At 40.6% G+C, this 17,263-nt stretch overlaps 2 protein-coding genes across 5 annotated transcripts; one reads left to right on the top strand and one right to left on the bottom strand.

Moving 5' to 3' along the window:
• The first annotated feature begins 367 nt into the window (after positions 1-367).
• On the top strand, positions 368-13,441 carry LOC143112341 (E3 ubiquitin-protein ligase RNF4-like). 4 transcript variants are annotated; one of them, XM_076274615.1, is made up of 8 exons: positions 368-448; positions 1,381-1,470; positions 10,210-10,339; positions 10,881-10,956; positions 11,077-11,093; positions 11,332-11,437; positions 12,226-12,277; positions 12,938-13,441. In XM_076274615.1, exons 2-8 carry the CDS (start codon positions 1,459-1,461, stop codon positions 13,085-13,087), a joined length of 543 nt encoding a protein of 180 aa, XP_076130730.1. In that variant the 5' UTR covers positions 368-448; positions 1,381-1,458; the 3' UTR covers positions 13,088-13,441. The 4 variants fall into 4 exon arrangements, with proteins under 4 accessions (XP_076130730.1, XP_076130731.1, XP_076130729.1 ...); XM_076274616.1 differs by having other exon boundaries at positions 374-448; positions 1,367-1,470; positions 10,881-10,957; positions 11,081-11,093; XM_076274614.1 differs by having other exon boundaries at positions 374-448; positions 1,367-1,470.
• Positions 13,442-14,370: 929 nt separating this feature from the next.
• On the bottom strand, positions 14,371-16,885 carry LOC143112182 (microfibrillar-associated protein 3-like). The gene is made up of 3 exons (XM_076274429.1): positions 16,621-16,885; positions 16,221-16,504; positions 14,371-16,115 (listed from the first exon to the last, which is right to left on the bottom strand). The coding sequence occupies exons 2-3, from the start codon at positions 16,486-16,488 to the stop codon at positions 15,319-15,321; spliced, it is 1,065 nt and encodes a 354-aa protein (XP_076130544.1). The 5' UTR covers positions 16,489-16,504; positions 16,621-16,885; the 3' UTR covers positions 14,371-15,318.
• Positions 16,886-17,263: the final 378 nt, after the last annotated feature.

Raw genomic sequence — 17,263 nt, forward strand, 5'->3', positions numbered from 1 at the left:
AAATAATATCTGCATAGACATTGTGTATTAAACTTTGTATTCAACATTTGAAAGACATTGCCTTCAAAGTGGCATATGACCACATATGCACCCACTATAACCAAGATACTTTATCAACTGTCTCTGGTATAACTGTTTAGTAAAGGATGATATACTGACAGAAGCATACACAGACAACAAATAATTGATAGCAATGACTGTATAAAACACAATCCTATATATAATATATACAGTCTACTCTGTTATTGATTAATAGGTACCTTGCCCATCCCCTGAGGGGAAGTTTATGCCATTGCCATGGCTACTCCAATCCTGACGGTGGCAGTAAATGTTAATTTACACAGTGGCTGACAAGCTACAAGACTGACAAGAACAAGACGTAGTCAGAGTAGTTTTTGAATTTTCTGACGTTAGAGACTCCGACAAATGGATTGTTTCACGACATAATGTAAGTTGCTAGATTAAACACAATTGTTTTACATTGTTATTTCTAATTTATTTAGGTGTTAATGAAAGAAGGATGGCCTTGCTGGTTATTAATATTGTCACTGTCTCACTTAATTTACTGAAATATAATGTCACTACCAGTCGCTGCTAACATTAGCTGGCTAGGTCGTCAGATGGAATTAGAAGAGATAGCCAGCTAGCCTTACAATTCATAACGTTGCTGCGTTGTGTAAGCAACGTTAAACTCGAGAAGGGATGCAACACGCAACTCATGGATATCTCAAGCATAGGCTTAGATAGTTTGTTTGAATTTCTTACGTATCGTAACTTAAAGAAGCTAGTCTATACCTTTTGTTGCCGATTCGAGGTTGTTTAGGGTTAGCTGTAACGTTAGCTGCTAGCTAATGTTGCCTACAACCTCGAACACTTTGGATTTAGCTGTAACGTTACCTAATGTTACTTGTGTGTTGATTAACATTAGAATGATATGAAGATATTTATAACCCCTGAGTTCAATTAAAGGTCCCTGCCACGTCGACTATTTCGTTAATTCATGGAATAGATAGCTTTAACGTTAGCGTTAGTGAAAACAAAACTGAAAGACAAAGGTAACGTTAGCGTTACCGTTAGCTATGTTGATTAACGTTAACGTAACGGTTGATGTTGATGACTAGTTAGTCACATTATCGTTGAAAGATAGGGTTACCCTTGGGCCTACAACACTTAACGGTATGCTGTAATTGACATCTTGAAATACTGTCAGGGAGGTGTCTGTCAAAGATGTCAAACTAATAGTAAGCCACCTTAGCCAGCCACTTCAAATGCGATAATTGAATGCTACCTAAATTGATATTCATCAGCCTTTGGTGGTTTGTTGACACAACGTGTTTAATTTGATCTGTATGTTTATTCTAAGCAGTTGTTTTCCCCCAGTTGAAATATTTCAAGTGCGCACGGAGGTGACAAGTTTCCTGGATATAAAGCATCCAACAGAATCTACATGACACTGACATGAGTGGCACCGTAAGTATTAATGCAAACAGAGCGTTCAGCTTTGAGACACTGCATTTTGAGTCATTGAAAATGAGTCAGTAGGCCTACACTTTTTTAACCTAAGTCATTCTAAGTCGTTCAATTTTCTGCACAGAAAGGCATATGTACAGGGCATGAAATTGGCACACGCCAAATGCGGGTAACTTTTGTGATTGGCGGGTGAAACTGTCAATGTACCTGCCACGTTGGCGGGTAGCCAATAAGACAACACAACACTGAGCAAGGAGATGCACTGTCCAGATTGCCGAGAAAGCGAGATCAAACCCATTTGCAGGGGTGGGTAGTAGCCTAACACGTTACATTTTTTTTTTTAGAGGAACGGCAAACGACTTTCCTTTTTCAAAACGGTAGCCTACTTTTATTCTTACTCAAGTACATTTTTGAGCCAATAATCTACTCTTTTACTCCGCTACATTTCAATTGCCTTACATTACGAGTACAAGTTTATTATTGGAGAAAGTATCTCGAAGAGGGAAAAACGCACCTCTCCCAGGAGAAAAGAAACAGGGCTTCAGAATGCGTTAGCCCACGATTATAAAAGTAATGCCTGGCCTAGCTAACAGCTCAGTTAACACAATGACGTACAGTTGCTGCATCTTCTGGTGAGGCTGCCAGAGTAGCAACGAGACTAGAGGTAGGCTATGACATGACACGGAAACTTTCACGTATATTCATTTCTGACCAGCATCGTTCAACAATCACATTGGACAAGGAAAGTAGGCCTACAACTTAATTTACAAGCAAATCAAATGCACTGGAAATCGAGCATACAAGTTAGAAAAAGCCTAGCATTCATTTATGTAGCCTCAATGTTGCAGGACATGACATGAGACGGTCGGCTGAGAAAAAAGATAGCCTGTTCTGTCGCTCTGCCCGAGTGGATATGCCTAGGCTATTGACCTCTCCAGAATAAGTCCCGCCTCCGTAACTTCCGTATCCATCCAACTTCCGGGCGTGGATTGTCTATGAGAAATAACATGGCGTTTCGAAATATCATACCGGTAAAACATCTGTAGGTAGCGAAGTTGAAAAAGCTGGTGGGCAGATTGGCCTACACACTTCTGCCATATAGTTTCCACTGGATTTTTTGATTGTCGGTGCCGTTTAAGTAGTATACTATAGACTATACTACTTAAACGGCACCGAAAATCAAAAAATCCAGTGGAAACTAGATGGCAGAAGTGTGTAGGTCAATCTGCCCAGCAGCTTTTTTTAATTTGTCACCTACAGAGTTTGACAGGTACGATCTTTCAAAACGCCATGTTATTTCCCATAGACAATCCACGCCCGGAAGTTGGATGGATACGGAAGTTAGGAGGCGGGATATATTCTGGAGAAGTCTATATAGCCTAAATATAGGTCTACCCATAATATAGCCATTGTATTTAGGTTACATTGGCTGTATGGTGGAGTTATAACCAGACTTCTAGCAATGCAAAGCAGAAGAATCAGCTGCAATGTATTGGAAGACTGCTTTTCAATCCATAGCCACGTAATGCTTATTCTGGCTATGACAAAGTATATTAAATAAAATATATTTGAATTGGGCTTTTAAAATATGTTTGATTATATGATTAGCCTACAGAGGAGGAGAAAAGCAAATAGGCATAAAGGATACTTTTATATCCCTTTAAAGGTCCATCAAAAATATAAAAATGTAGGCCTACAAAAAAGTAACTTGTTAGGCCTACTTGAGTAATTTATTAACAAAGTACTTTTTTTACTTTTACTTGAGTACTGTAATGTGTATTCTGTACAAGTTCAAGAACCATTCTTATTTTTTTTCTGAGTCGTTCACCTTTATTTTGGGCACAAAATAATTTTGGCTGGTAAAAAACCACTGTGGCAGGTGGAATTCAAAATTCACCTGCCACAGTGGCTGGTGGCCAAAAAAGTTAACTTCAGGCCCTGCATATGTATGTCTACATAAATAAAAACTGTAACTTATCTGGGTACTAATAGTATCTGGGTATCTGCAGTCAATGCTCCACTCCCCTCCCGCCCATACACACATCTTCACTGTCATCACTCACATACATCTTGCACACATATTGCACACTGCCCTCTCCCCACATACACAGCACACTATCCCATCTCCCTTGTCATCCCCCCAACACACACACCAAGACCCCTGGCAGTTGGGTTAGCCCCTTGAGCCGTGGATCTGCCCAAGGTTTCTTCCTTAGTAAGGGAGTTTTTCCTTGCCCCTGTTGCTCTTGGGTGCTCCTTGTTGGTGCCCCCCCAATCCCAATCCTCCCCCACCTTTCTTATGCAGCCCTTGCCACTTAATCTACCCCATAAATGCACAAATAGGCTGACACCAGGCATAATTTCACTGCATTTCTTACATCCAGTAACTATATGCATGTGACAATAAACTTCCTTGTACTAGTGTTGCGTGGGTCAACCCGTTACCCGCGGGTCGGGCGGGTGCTGGTAAGCTTGATCGGAAAATATCGCGTGTGCGGGCGGGGCGGGTCAAAAATTGACAAAATACTTCTTCTCACAAAGTTCTCACTTAGTTATTAATAATGTAGGCTACAGAACATAAAGTGCAACACACCTTCTTGCAATCTCTCTTAAATGCATAAAACAGGTTAAGATATGATGATTAGGCCTAGTCTACAAGACCTTCCATCTTCTCTTCCCCTCTCCCTCTCACACAGGCGCATGACAGAGGGTGCGCTGCAACCTGCATTCCTGCAACAAGCGCATCAAGTGAGCGCGCTTTAAGCTCAGCTGGTCAGGTGCTGGAGGCGCGTCGAAATAGATTATATCCTGGAACGGTGGATTCCATTCTCTTTTTACACAGCGCAGCCAAACAGCTAACCTAAATCAAACAGGATCATGTATACAGATGCATTTTTGTTAAGTTCGTGGATGCATGTTATAGGCCTAATGAGAATTTCAACTTTCTTTCAACTTTCTGGTTCAGTTCATAAACATTTGTAGTTTAGGCAACAGACAGATATCAAGGGTTTAAACCGATTGAACACGTCTGTGTCAATGTGTGTGTGTTTGCGTGCGCCCAAGGAGAGAGAGAGAGAGAGAGTTTATTTATTTAGTAGGCCTAGCCTATGTCCATGAAGCTAGATCAGGGGTCGGCAACCTTTTTTGCCTGGAGAGACACTTTTACCAAATTTATTTTTTTTAAATCTCAGAAGAGCCTCATAAAGACGGTTACAAGAAAAAGTTTGGATATTTAACGTACAGTTACTTTCATTCAACAGAGGATGTTTTAATACATTTTCTACTAGTTTTAAAAGTAATGTGCAAAAGTAACTTGAAATGTAAAGTGGAATGACATAAGTATACTATAGGCCTTAGGCTTCCCATGTAGGCTAAACACCACCCCCTATTTCGCCAGTGTCCTTTGGTATGCAAAGTAACATCATAGTTCACAATACAACACTAAATTTTCATTGACATGTCATTGGCGAAATTCAACATTAGGCCTACCAGAGATTAGATTTGGTGATGGCCTTGGAGTCTGGCCTGCTCATATTCAGTGAGGTGAAGTTTCATGCAAGAATTTGCTGTCATCATTTAAGGGCAACTCCACGCAAAACTGTCATATATCCATAACGCCAACTAAATACCATGGCATTGTGTTGCCGTTATGGATGTGACCGTTTTGCGCGGAATTGCCCTTAAACGTGAGCGCAGGTTTGTCTTTATATTTTTCATATGTGAGAAAGATTTCTCACATGCAAGTGGAATAGTACAGAAGCCGAGTGAGGCCATGTCATATCATTATTTTTTTCACCTTGTTATCTCGAGATATCAAAATGATTAATTTGTGATCTCGGGAAAACAACCGAGACGTCTAGCTACAGTCACGACCTCAGCGTTTCCATCCAACTCATGGGAATTAGTGATGCACATCCGTGGTAGCCTAATGTGCATAAATAAAATGCAACACCTATTGATTCCAATTAGGGGTGGGCGATATGGACAAAAAATAATATCGATTTTTTTTGTGATTTTGACGATAACAATTATTAGTCGATATCCTTTAAAAAAATGTTTTTGTTAAAGTCTGAGTTACTTTACAGCTCATTATTTATTAATTTAGCATCATTACAATAATAACCAATAACCTAATCTGTGACTTTTTAACCAAATCAACCAATGCATTGTCACTCTGACACATTTCCAATTCTGCCCCCACTTGTGTGTGTGTGGCAATGACATGGTCTAGCCAGCTACATTAGAGAAGATGAATAGGCCTAACAGTTTCCCAAGAGAAAGTCTGAAGCTGAAGTTCCTTTCAAACCTTTAAATAGGATTCACTGTAAAACTAAGAGCAGATCAACAGAGTACATCTCAGTTATTTCCTTCTATGTTTTGTTTAAGAGCTATCACGTAGGATAGCATTCCAAGTTACAGAATAGAAACTAATGCGTTAGCTTATGGCTAATGTATATGAGAAATCCCATAGAGATGCTAACGGTTAGAATAATCGGTAAACGTAGATATTTAGAGCGAACATAAGTCCATTTACAAAAGAGTTACATGAGAATAGTTCTTTGTTTACAACTGACTATTAAAATACTCAAAGGCTAATGTTTTCTCTCCATATAATACTGTGTAGGAAAAAACGTAACTGTCTCATAAATGCTACTTGAACAGAAGTAGCCGCATAAAACAAGTACCCCTGGCTGCAGCTTGCAGATCGGGGCTGGGCTCAATGTGGGGCGGAGCGCAACGTTGAGCTCAGCCCAAAATCAGCTCGTCATTACCCGTTGAACTCTCTGTGTCCGTCTATTTACCCGGACTTGGAGTTCAAATTTTCTCAAGGAAGAATGCTTAACTCTATAAAAGCGTATCCTCCTTGAACTACTGCCCATGTTAATCATATCCCTTCCCCCTAGCGTTCTAGAATCTGTGCTACACCATCAGCGTTTCTTGGGTAATCTAAGTAGGCCTAGGCTATAAAGATCATTACATCCAGTCTGCATAAACAAAGATCTATGCTATAGGCTAGCAATAACATTATCAATGCATTTTATCTCTAGCCTATAGGTATTTTCTTTATAGAATACTTTATAAGGTCTGCTAAGAGTAGAGAACATAATGTTGGCCTCTATAGCCTATCGTTTATAGGCTACATACATTTAATTGGGTGTGATCGCGGCACAAAAATCATATAACTCGCAATCAGAAGTGTTCGCGATAAAATCAGTTAATTTTGCCATAGAGACGGGTGTAAACTGTTATTTTCATCATGTTAAATTGAAACAGAGGGACTGAAGATATGAATGACATGTGATTGAAAGAATCAATGCGATTGAAAGAATCAATAAAAAATCGCGATGCTTGAATTTTGCACCTTTTTCTTAATATCTCTGGTTGTATTTAAGTAGACCATTCATATTTGGATGGCTGCAAGATTCTACATAATTACATGATATGTATTTACGTTTCAGCTACACCATATCTTGAGAATAAAACACTGACACGCTCCGCCCCACATTGAGCCCAGCCCCGATCTGCAAGCTGCAGCCAGGGGCTTCTCGCATAAAATCCCAAGTAGGCTACTTTCGCTGCACAAAATAAACATTACGGTGTGTTTCCACACAACGAAATTTCGCGTCGCTCTCATTGAGGTTGAATGGAGACGAAATTCGCCCTAGTTGGGCGAAATGAAAGCGAATCGCAGAGGCAGGCGAAACAAAGTTGGCCAAAGTTTAACTTTATTTAAATGAGGACCATTCGAGAACCAATCAGGTCCGCGTCTTTGTGTTTGGAGGCGGGAGTTACAAAAAAGTCTGACCAAGATGGCAGAGACTACCTGAGCTGTAACACGAAAATTTGTATGTGATTAAAATGTTTCTACACGAACATTGGCACTTGTATCAACACGAATTGTGGTTTATATGCCACACGAACTTAGTCAGAGCACATACACCACTAAATAGACCACTATATATGTTAGTTTAAGCACTCTATCTTTTTAGCTAGCTGACAGGCGAAATGATAGTATTTTACGACATTGGATTGCATTGTAAACCTAGCTAGACAGCTAGGCTACATGCTGCAACACAGGTATGAAATATATTATGTCTTATTGACCTTGTTGTTTCTATGAACGTGAATTGTTGTTTATAGGCAACATCAACTTAGTCGAGGCATAAAGACCCCTGGATATCTTCATTAAGTACTTAAACGTTTGAATTAGCTGATTAGCCTAATTAGCTCGCTTGCCACCACTGGCTAGACACTGCAGTTAAAAGGTTAGCTGTTTCGCCGTCACGCCCCCGAGGCGAAATTTCGCTGGCCGAAAATCGCAAGGTGTTTCGCTGTGTGGAAATCACGTGACACTTGCTCTGCTGCACTTCTCCTGCATACACCTCCTGGAAATGTATAAATTATTGTAAGTGCAGAAGTACGCGATTTGAGACACAGTCCTAGTCTTCAGTGCGTGATTTCGAGTGTTTTTTTTCCCCATAAGTAATTTAAATACTCGTTAATGTAAATTTGCATATCTTTAAAACAACAATCACGATATTATCGCAGACGATATATATCACCCACCCCTAATTCCAATTATGGGACACTTTGCCTACGTTGAGTGAAATGGACACCCTCTCTGCGGTCACAATTTATTTACTCAATCAAAACAACACAACTGCACTTTTATTGATATTACCTGAAAAACACAATTAAATAACATGACTTGGTTTTATAGCGTCTTAGAAAAGAGCTCTTCATATGCTAGGCTATATCGTTTTCAAGACAGTCTAGCCTGTCAGCCTTTATGTTAGGTAAAAATACTTTGTGCTGCATCCATGCCACCTGAAGCATGCTGGTAGAAAAGCACTGTTGATCTGTGCATGCCATGACCAACTTATGATTTTTTGATTTGGAAAGGATTGTTTGGGCTGCTATTACAATATATTAGAATTTCAGCCCAAAGTTGGATAACATGTAGAATTTTGCTGCAATTTCAAAACCGGATTACTCGGGATCCGCTTACTGTACAGAGGAATGCTTCATATCCTCTTACGGCTCCTACACACAGTTGCGTTCTTTCTCAACGCGAGCGACGGGAGAAACGCGACGCAACGGACCCACAATTCAGTTCGGCAACGGATGACGTGAGCCCATGTAAAGTGAATGGGATGCGTCTCCAGCACTGCAACGCACGCAGCTGTGTGTAGGAGCCGTTACGTTTCTCCCGTAGCTCGCGTTGAGAAGTTCAGCTGTTGCTGCACAGACAGACGGCACCGGCCAATCAAGCCAATCGACGGACGGCACCAACAAATCAAATTACGGTTATACTTCAAGTCATTTGCATAGCTACCGTCGGGAACACCCACTGGCATTCGTTGACTGAACGCAACTGTGTGTAGAAGCCGTTATTTGGTAAGGTCTGCTGTTTATTTCGATATATGGTTTGCTATGTTTTGACCAAGGTGTTCGTGAGATATACCACTTAGAGTAATGGGTGTGGAGATGGACAAAGCGGTGTGTGCACAATGTAAATATTATTAAATGTCATGTAGCCTATATCCAAGGTTCATTTTCTCGCGAACCGTTTATCACAACACCTAGCCGCTAATATCATTGGAAAGCTCAGGTTCTGCTCTTTCACATGTGTGATAAGTACTCCGTGAGCAATTCAACAGAATAATGGGTGTGAATTTGGACACATTTTGCCTCTGTCGGCCACATAGCCAGGGTGGCCACAGGGGTGGCCAGAGTTTCTGTTGAGGTGGCCGCGGCCACCCCGGGCCACCCCTTGGTTGCGCCCCTGACCCCATGTTCAGTGAAGACTCACTACTCTGCCTCTGGTCCGCTCTGACCCCTGACCCTATTAGGCCCGTTTCCACTACCGGGCCTGGAACTTGGTTTTACGGAGCTGGGGACGTTTGTGCCCGTTTCCTATAGACGAACGGCCCCGTAACGTGACGTTCTAGGAACTTCTACAGGGCCGAACTGAGTATCTTGCGGCCCTGAAGTACTCGAGATGTAAACAAGGTGTGAACGAGGTGTAAGTGGAAGACGACAAGCACATTTTTTTAAACCCAGGAAGGCAGACATCACTCACAGCTAAATTGATTAGGCTGTTAGCTTGTTGAGTTGAGGTAGCCAACACTGAATGAACAAATGTCCGCTAAAAATAGGCTTTTACTGATTAGAATTTCAGTGGTATATTCATTTAACTTTAAGCTGAAGACAGGCAAGCTACCCATCGCCTGACTCTGATCCAAATCACTCACTGCATGTGTGAAAGAAACAGTAACGTGGGACTTGGACATCACAATAAATGAGGCTACCGGTCAATAAAACTGCACTGATAAGAGAATAGTAGCAAGGCCTAATTGACAGAAATTAGTCTAGCCGAGGCGAGTGGCACTCCCGTCTCCTCTTACCTGCTGATCCAGCATATTTCTTCATCTTTAGCTTTAGCTGCTTGAAAAGTGTCTCTAACACATAAGCCTTATCTGCTGCGGTGCTGTGAAAAAGTTTGGTTGCACCTGAAAAAGTGAAACGTTAGTCTTGAGCCCTGCTATGGAATTGAATTTCCCCGTGGGGATCAATAAAGTATCTATCTATCTATCTATCTATCTATCTAATTCGAGGTATAATTGAAATGAATTTGTGGATAATGTGTTGCAGGGAACATATAGTTAATACAGTTGTCCAATGTAACCTTTCACTACCTTTCCTGATATAATTGCATACATTTGTTTATCATGACAGACTCAGAGGAAAAAACGGGTTGGTGATGCATGCTCAAGACCAGGGTCCAAGAGGAGTAGACGTAACACCAACAGCATGACCTCGGAAGAACCTCCAGAGACAATTGATGTTGAGAATGACAGACTTCGTGGTAAGTTCCTGAAAAATACTAGTGGAGTTTTGCCAATGTGTGATATTAAACTGAAATGTTATCATTTTTTAAGCTCTATTTTGCACAGTATTGTGGCACAGTAGGTTACAGGTATTATTTGATGGGAGTATTCTTATTGAATACATTTTCCTTTCAATGCCCTATGGTGGTGTTCTTCAAACGACTAAAGCAGAGTCCAAATCCAATACACATTTTGTCATATTTAGCAAATTTCTCATTGTGGTCCTCCAGTTTGTCCTTTTTGTGTGTCAGCTCCAGAAAGTATGTTACACAGTCTTGGCTCTGTTAATGGAAGACAAACGTAATGGCTCAGTCTCAGCCATAAACGATTTCAGCAAATCAACACCTTGTTTCAGAGCACAGGAGGGAGGGGTGTAATTTGATTGACTATTTAGTGTGATCGTCAATAACCTCTCACCAAAATGGCCATTAAGTTTTGATGTCAGAATAAAAATAAATAATTTGTTTAATGTGACGTTTTTGGGGGTTTTGTCAGTTGTGTAATTGTATTTATGTGCAGGTGAAGAGGTTGTGGACCTAACAAGCGAAACCCCTGAAACATCGGTGGTTGACCTCACAAATACTGACTGCGTGGTGGTGGGTTTCAAAATTATCATTATAAATAATCCATCTTTGAACATCTGTTGAAATTAATTTAATGGAGATTTGTCTAATAACATATTTTGTCTCTTTCATAACTGATGATCACTGCTGTGGCAGCTGGTGGATGAAGGTAATGAATAAATATTTACAAAGATTGATTCTTGGAAAAATAGCTTTTTAATATATCAGTGTGCTCATGCCTGACAGCTTGTTTATGCAAAATAAAACAAGAAAATGACTGGCCTTAAGCAATATTAATAACAGAACAATAATTTATAATATTGTATATAACTGATGAACGCACCTTGCCAGTAGGGGGAATTTTGAGTGAAATTGGATAAATCTAGATAATTGTAAACATTCCTCAGGTCCACGGAGCCATCACAACATAGCTGCTGAAGGCTATGTTTTAATCAGTGATGAAGAAGAGACCCCAGTCACCACTACATCTCTCCGAGCGAACTCTAGATTAAGGTAGCCTCTTAAGACATGTTTTCTGCATATTTCAATGTTTGTCATTAGAGTAATTATACAATGCAGCAGTAAGGTCCGGTACATTCTGGAGTGGGAATTTCCCAGGACATCCTCACTTGGACTTTTCACTGCTAGTAATCACTCTGATGTTCCATTGATTCAAAACGAGAGGGCAGTGGTTTCATAATGTCACTTTCGACAGTTACAGGGTGAGAAATGGAGGAAATGTAATGGAGTGAATATTCAATTTAGCATGTGACGTATAGAAGTAGGCTATACAAATGATTGTACGCACAAGCACATAAGCTTTTGGCTCTCGAGTGATGTGCAGCGTCTAAGATTGAAACTATTTGAAATGAATCCGTGGCTGTGGTTACTTGTGCCCAAACCACAGACATGGTAATATCCTTACCAACCCACTCTTACTCATGCCATATTGCTTAATTAGACCATGTCTGAAAATGTTGCCTCTTGGTGTCAATGATAAATAATTTTTGTGTGTGGACTGTTTTTTTTTTTCTTTTGTGCATGGAGTGCTATACTGACTGTATTATAAGGTGATGGGATTGAAAGGCGGATGGATCAGATGGATATAGAGTTTCATGTATAAGGACCTTAAATATTTTAGTGTGACCAAGAGCATACATGTGCTTATTTGACTTCATGGATTTGATCACTGATATGAGGTTAATAATGGTTATCTTAGGTTAATGGATAACATGTAGGTCCGAAGTTAATGATTCACTTCATCGAAATCCTGGATAATAAAATCAGATTGTGTTTTATAGGTCTACAACAGGTGAAGTGAGTTGTCAGGTATGCTTCAGTACATATGCTGAGGTAAGTACTCGCAGCAAGGTCCAGTCTTTATCCACCCTGTTAAAACGGATAAGCCCGCCTTAACTATGCAAACAGAAGCTGTGTTGTTGCTGGTATATATTTAGAAATTATTGGCCTTAAAAAGAGTTTCAATATTAATGAAAACCTTTAGCATTTTAGTTATTTGCTTAGTTTTTGTATACAATACATAAACAGACCAGACCATATGTTAAATGGAAAATCAGTATACATTTTCCTTTTGAAGTAGAAAACTAATGAATCCAAGTTCCATTGTTAAAATGCCGGTAGTTGCACTCGGATGCCTGTAGGTCACTGGCTTGAGCATGATAATTTTTCTGTTATATCTGTGCTTGTCATGTAGGATTCAAGTGATCTTGAATGCACCATTTTGTTCATGACTGCACTCTTCCATTGACTTGCATAGTATTTGATCTGGTGCCTCACATGGTACAAAGTGGTATAACCGGAGAGTGGGCTAAGCTCTGTCTGGTTTGCATGCTAACTTTAGTGGATATCTGGACAACACAGAGCTGAGGTGATTTATTTGACATCACATCAGAAGGATTCTGTTGCTATTTCTAGGTCTTTTAATGTTTCAACTAAAAACTGCACTTAGTTCCTTTAATCTCACTCTGAAATGTTTTCCTTTTTCCCCTCCAGATTGTGCAGAGGGGCAGAGGAATGGTATCTACTCTGTGTGGCCACATGTTCTGTAAGGAATGCCTGTGCAAGTCCCTTGACCGGACCCACGCCTGCCCAAAGTGCCAAACCAAGCTGACACGCAAACAGTACCATCCCATCTATTTCTGACTTGTGTAGGAGGATGATGTGCATATATCTGTAAATATGTTTTATCCCATACTTGCCACCACAACACACACACATGCACAAAACCAGAAAGCAATACCTTGTCCGGAGGAAAGAAAGTCACTATAATTGGTCATCTTGTCTTTTCCTTTTGTAGGCAAGTTTGAAAACCTAGTTGGTGTGCGTGGGTTGTGCATTTGTTTTTCAGAACACACTATGTGTTGTTCTGTGTGTTGGTAATTGTTTTGCATTTCCGTGATTATTTTTGTGTTTATTTATATTTGATGATTTCTATTAAAAATTAAATATAGTTGTATTAATGAAAAACATACGAGAATTAAACATTCTTAAAATTCAGTTCAGTGTTTCCTTCATCTGGTGATGCTCTGGAGTGTTTTGTGTAGTGGAATTGTGTGGGGGTTTTTTTGCCAATAAAATCACCCACCCCGATGGGAAAAGATTGCTCAGTTTGAGCTGCTTTGAGTTGAGTTGAGTTTAGTCAGAACTGTATCTTTTTTTTTGCACAGACAGAACACTTGAAGCAGCAATTTGAATTGGCTGAATGAATTTGATTATAATTAGATCTATCTTTAAGATAAGATAAGCAATGATCAATGAGTTAGTAAGTTATTGTATAAGGGTAAAAGCCATTCTAACATAAAAGTTCCTTACTCTCCTATATTTTTTTAACTAGGGCATGTTTAAAACTAACCCCCAAGCCCCCTTCAAGATTTTACTTTCTATAATGCAAGGAATCTTAGAGCTGGATCCTCACTTCAGGCAAATGTGTCATTGCTATTTGCATTATACTGGCAACCACATTTCAAGTCCTTCAAAACCATAGAAAGTACTGCATCAACACTGAAGTATGCAGTGTTGATGCAATGCAACCCAACCTGTAAAACCAGATTGTCATGAAAACCTGAGTCACTGGAACTTGAGTGGAACTGAATTCAAGAATTTTAGATCTACTTTATTCATAGCTACGTGATGGTGACATGTGCACTATACCGTGCACGTTTGCACTAGCTGTCTTGTCTCAGCCTCCCTTGTTAATAAACCATAGAAGGAGCGCCTTCAATGGTTGGTTTAAACTCTTACAGTGGTGACGGCTTTCTGCAAGGCAGTGATTACACCGTGAGATTGCATCACACACAAATGGTACTGAATACTAAATTATAAATGAGCTGGTTGTCCCATTCAACCCCCCACATTTTGTATTTGACGCTAAAAAAGATAAATCTCTGCCACTGATCTGTAGTGGCTAAAAAATAGGAAAAACAGACTCAGGTATATTATTTTATTTTGTCCTACGAAGGCCCTAGAATAGAGGAGAAACAATACAAGACCACTCCATGCTTAGGTTTTAATGTCTTCCATAAATATGTCTTCCAAATAGAATTCACATTTTAGCTATAAACACATGCAATGTGTGTGTATAACATTACAAAATGTTTAGTGGAGTTGCGAGTTGCCAATTTTGGCATTGCTGGTCATGCTTTGGCTAAGTAGATGTATGATGGCAGATAAAAAAAATATTACATATGAAAAAATAAGAATATGGGCACAATTGAATGTTCCAGTAAGAACTAAGCAAAGGTTTGGCGAGTGGTCTTCAACAGACATCCACAAATGCTAACTGGAGAATAAGGTTCAGGCTGGTTGGCTTCAGCCATTAGGTCATTCGGCCAATGCTAGACTTAAATTATGATGGCAACAATAAAGTTTCCCATTTATTTAGAAGAATATTAAGAATTCAAATTCTATTTAATATAAAGAAGATAAGCCGTATATGTCTCCCACCAAGTTTTTGCACAGACCAGATGACTCATGTGGCAGGCTCTCATTTTAGTGACTGGGACTAACTCCAGCAGTAAAGGTTGGCATGCCCTGTTTGTGTACTACCAAGGCTGAGAGCACGTACTCCACAACTGGGTAAAGGAATACTAATTCATTATTCCATTCAGGTCTACAGTACATGACACCCCTGTAACGAAAACACTGCACAGTGGGATCACAACATAATCACTGCAAATAGCTAGCACTTGAACGTTTTTTTTCTTCTCACATTCACAACAATCACCAGAAAAAAAGAAACCCATACATAAACAATCAACGACTCTCTTTGCAGAGAATAACCTTGGGGTTACAAACACAGCCCCATTGTACTGACTGCAGCCATGTCCCTTTCATCTTAGTTGTGTCAGCACTCTTTACTGAGGCCTACAGAAGGCCTATGTCTTCTGGTCAGAGTCCTCCTGCCCAGCAGTGCTTGACTGTAGCATGGGTACTGTGACGTCAGACTCATTCTCCTCACTGACAACCACAACAGCCTCGCTGGAGCTACTGGGGTGGACAGAGACCGTAATGTCCAAGCTGTTCACCACTGAGGTTTCCACCTGATCTTCCTCATGGTTCTCCATGTCTGGTCCATCTGCTGGAGGGACACTGCAGATCACCTCCCCACATTCACCAGCACAGGGAGGAGCTTCTATGGCCTTCTGGGCCCTGGGCCCTGCACTTGGTGTTGCCAGATCTATATGGACAGTCTCCAGAATGTCATCCACAAAGGCCTTGCAGTTCAGAATGAGCGGAGGTAGTGGGACACTGCGTGCCAGCTCTTCAATGTGGCGGGCAAACTCCATCGTCTTGAACTGCGTGACCTTAGCCAGTTCCAGGGTCTTGGCGGAGGTGATGATGGGTATGCGTTTGGCAATCTCAAAGGCCTTCTGCAGTTTCTCTGCCCCCTCTGTGCGGAAGAACTCGTTGATGGCACTCTCTGTCTTCTTCAGGTGTGTGCTGACCATGCAGAGGCGTGTGATGTTCAGGATCATGGTGACCGTGAATGTGACAAGGCAGACGATCATGTAATAGAGTCCCAGACCACTGTGTGTGTAAGCCACACGCAATCTGATGGTGTAGTTTGATGTTCCATTCGAATTTGAGGCGATACATGTATACCTGCCGCGGTCCTCAAAGGTCACTGTGGTGATGTTTAAGATTCCCTTGTCCAGTATCAGCCATTTGCCATCTAAAATAAACACATGTTAAATATAGCTATCCATATCAATTGATTTGAAAAATAAATAAAGCAATAATGTAAAGGGGTAGGCTGCTAACCTATAGCCTTACTTACCTCCCTGTTCATCCAATATATGCCCTTTTGAATTGTACCACATAATATCGTCGTGACTTCCAGTAACATTGCATTCAATGAGTGTGCTGCTTCCCTCTTTCACTACTATGTCCCGTGAGGTTGGTAAATCAGCCAGTCCCTTCACGGACACCAGTGATTTGTTCCGACTGGGGTCGATGTAGGCATCCCCCGCCTCTACTATGACAAGAAGGACTAGGATACAGGTGAAACTGCAGCAGCTGTACGTGTCACAGTTCAGTTTAGCCATATCGCTCCTGGTTATTCTGTTTCAGGGTGTAACAATAATGACGGGACAATTCAGCCACTGAAACCTTAGCCTACGAACAAAACAGGATAGGCAGTAAACAATTCATGTGTTAAAGTTTTTATCTGCACTCACCGAAGCTGTCTGTGACAGAAGCGTTGAACGTTGAAGATGCAGTCCCGAAGATGCAACAGGTAGGCCTAGCCTGTTAATCGTCCTAGTCGTGGATCGCAATGACTATTTCGCATCAATGTTTATAAACGTTTGGAAGGATTCGATGTCGATTCGTTTAGAGGGGAAATGGTAATTAATCGTATTTGGTTTACCTCGCCACCATTGGGAACAGCTTCCTTGTTCAACAGACAAGGGCGGGATCGAGTTTACGCGTTATCACGCTCATCCACTCACTGACTGCGTGTCAGCAGAGCCCGTCTTATTAGACATTCTCTTGTGTCAGGTGCCAAGAGCCGCGTTCAAACCAGATAATAGGGTGAAAACAATGGCATGATTGTTTTTCCCTCTTTTGACATTTAGTTCCTCATATCTACGCACAATATACATTATGAAAAATTCCAAACAAAATAAAATAAAGTAGCCTAACGTAATGGTAAGGTAGCCTTTAACTGCACGTCATTTGGCCCAGCAACAAAATGAAAAGCATTTTTCTATCCTTTAATTTTCTGTATGATATTATCATAAAACTGACATAGCCTACATAACTGAAATAAAATAGCTGAAGAGACTGACTGCTCTTTTGCTTTGTAGTGTCGTCAAATAG

The sequence above is a fragment of the Alosa pseudoharengus genome, unplaced genomic scaffold (genome assembly GCF_046254945.1).
Source record: "Alosa pseudoharengus isolate Yale_2024_CS ecotype anadromous, Long Island Sound unplaced genomic scaffold, YU_APseudo_1.1 YU_APseudo_1.1_scf_8, whole genome shotgun sequence".
Lineage (NCBI taxonomy): Eukaryota > Metazoa > Chordata > Actinopteri > Clupeiformes > Clupeidae > Alosa > Alosa pseudoharengus.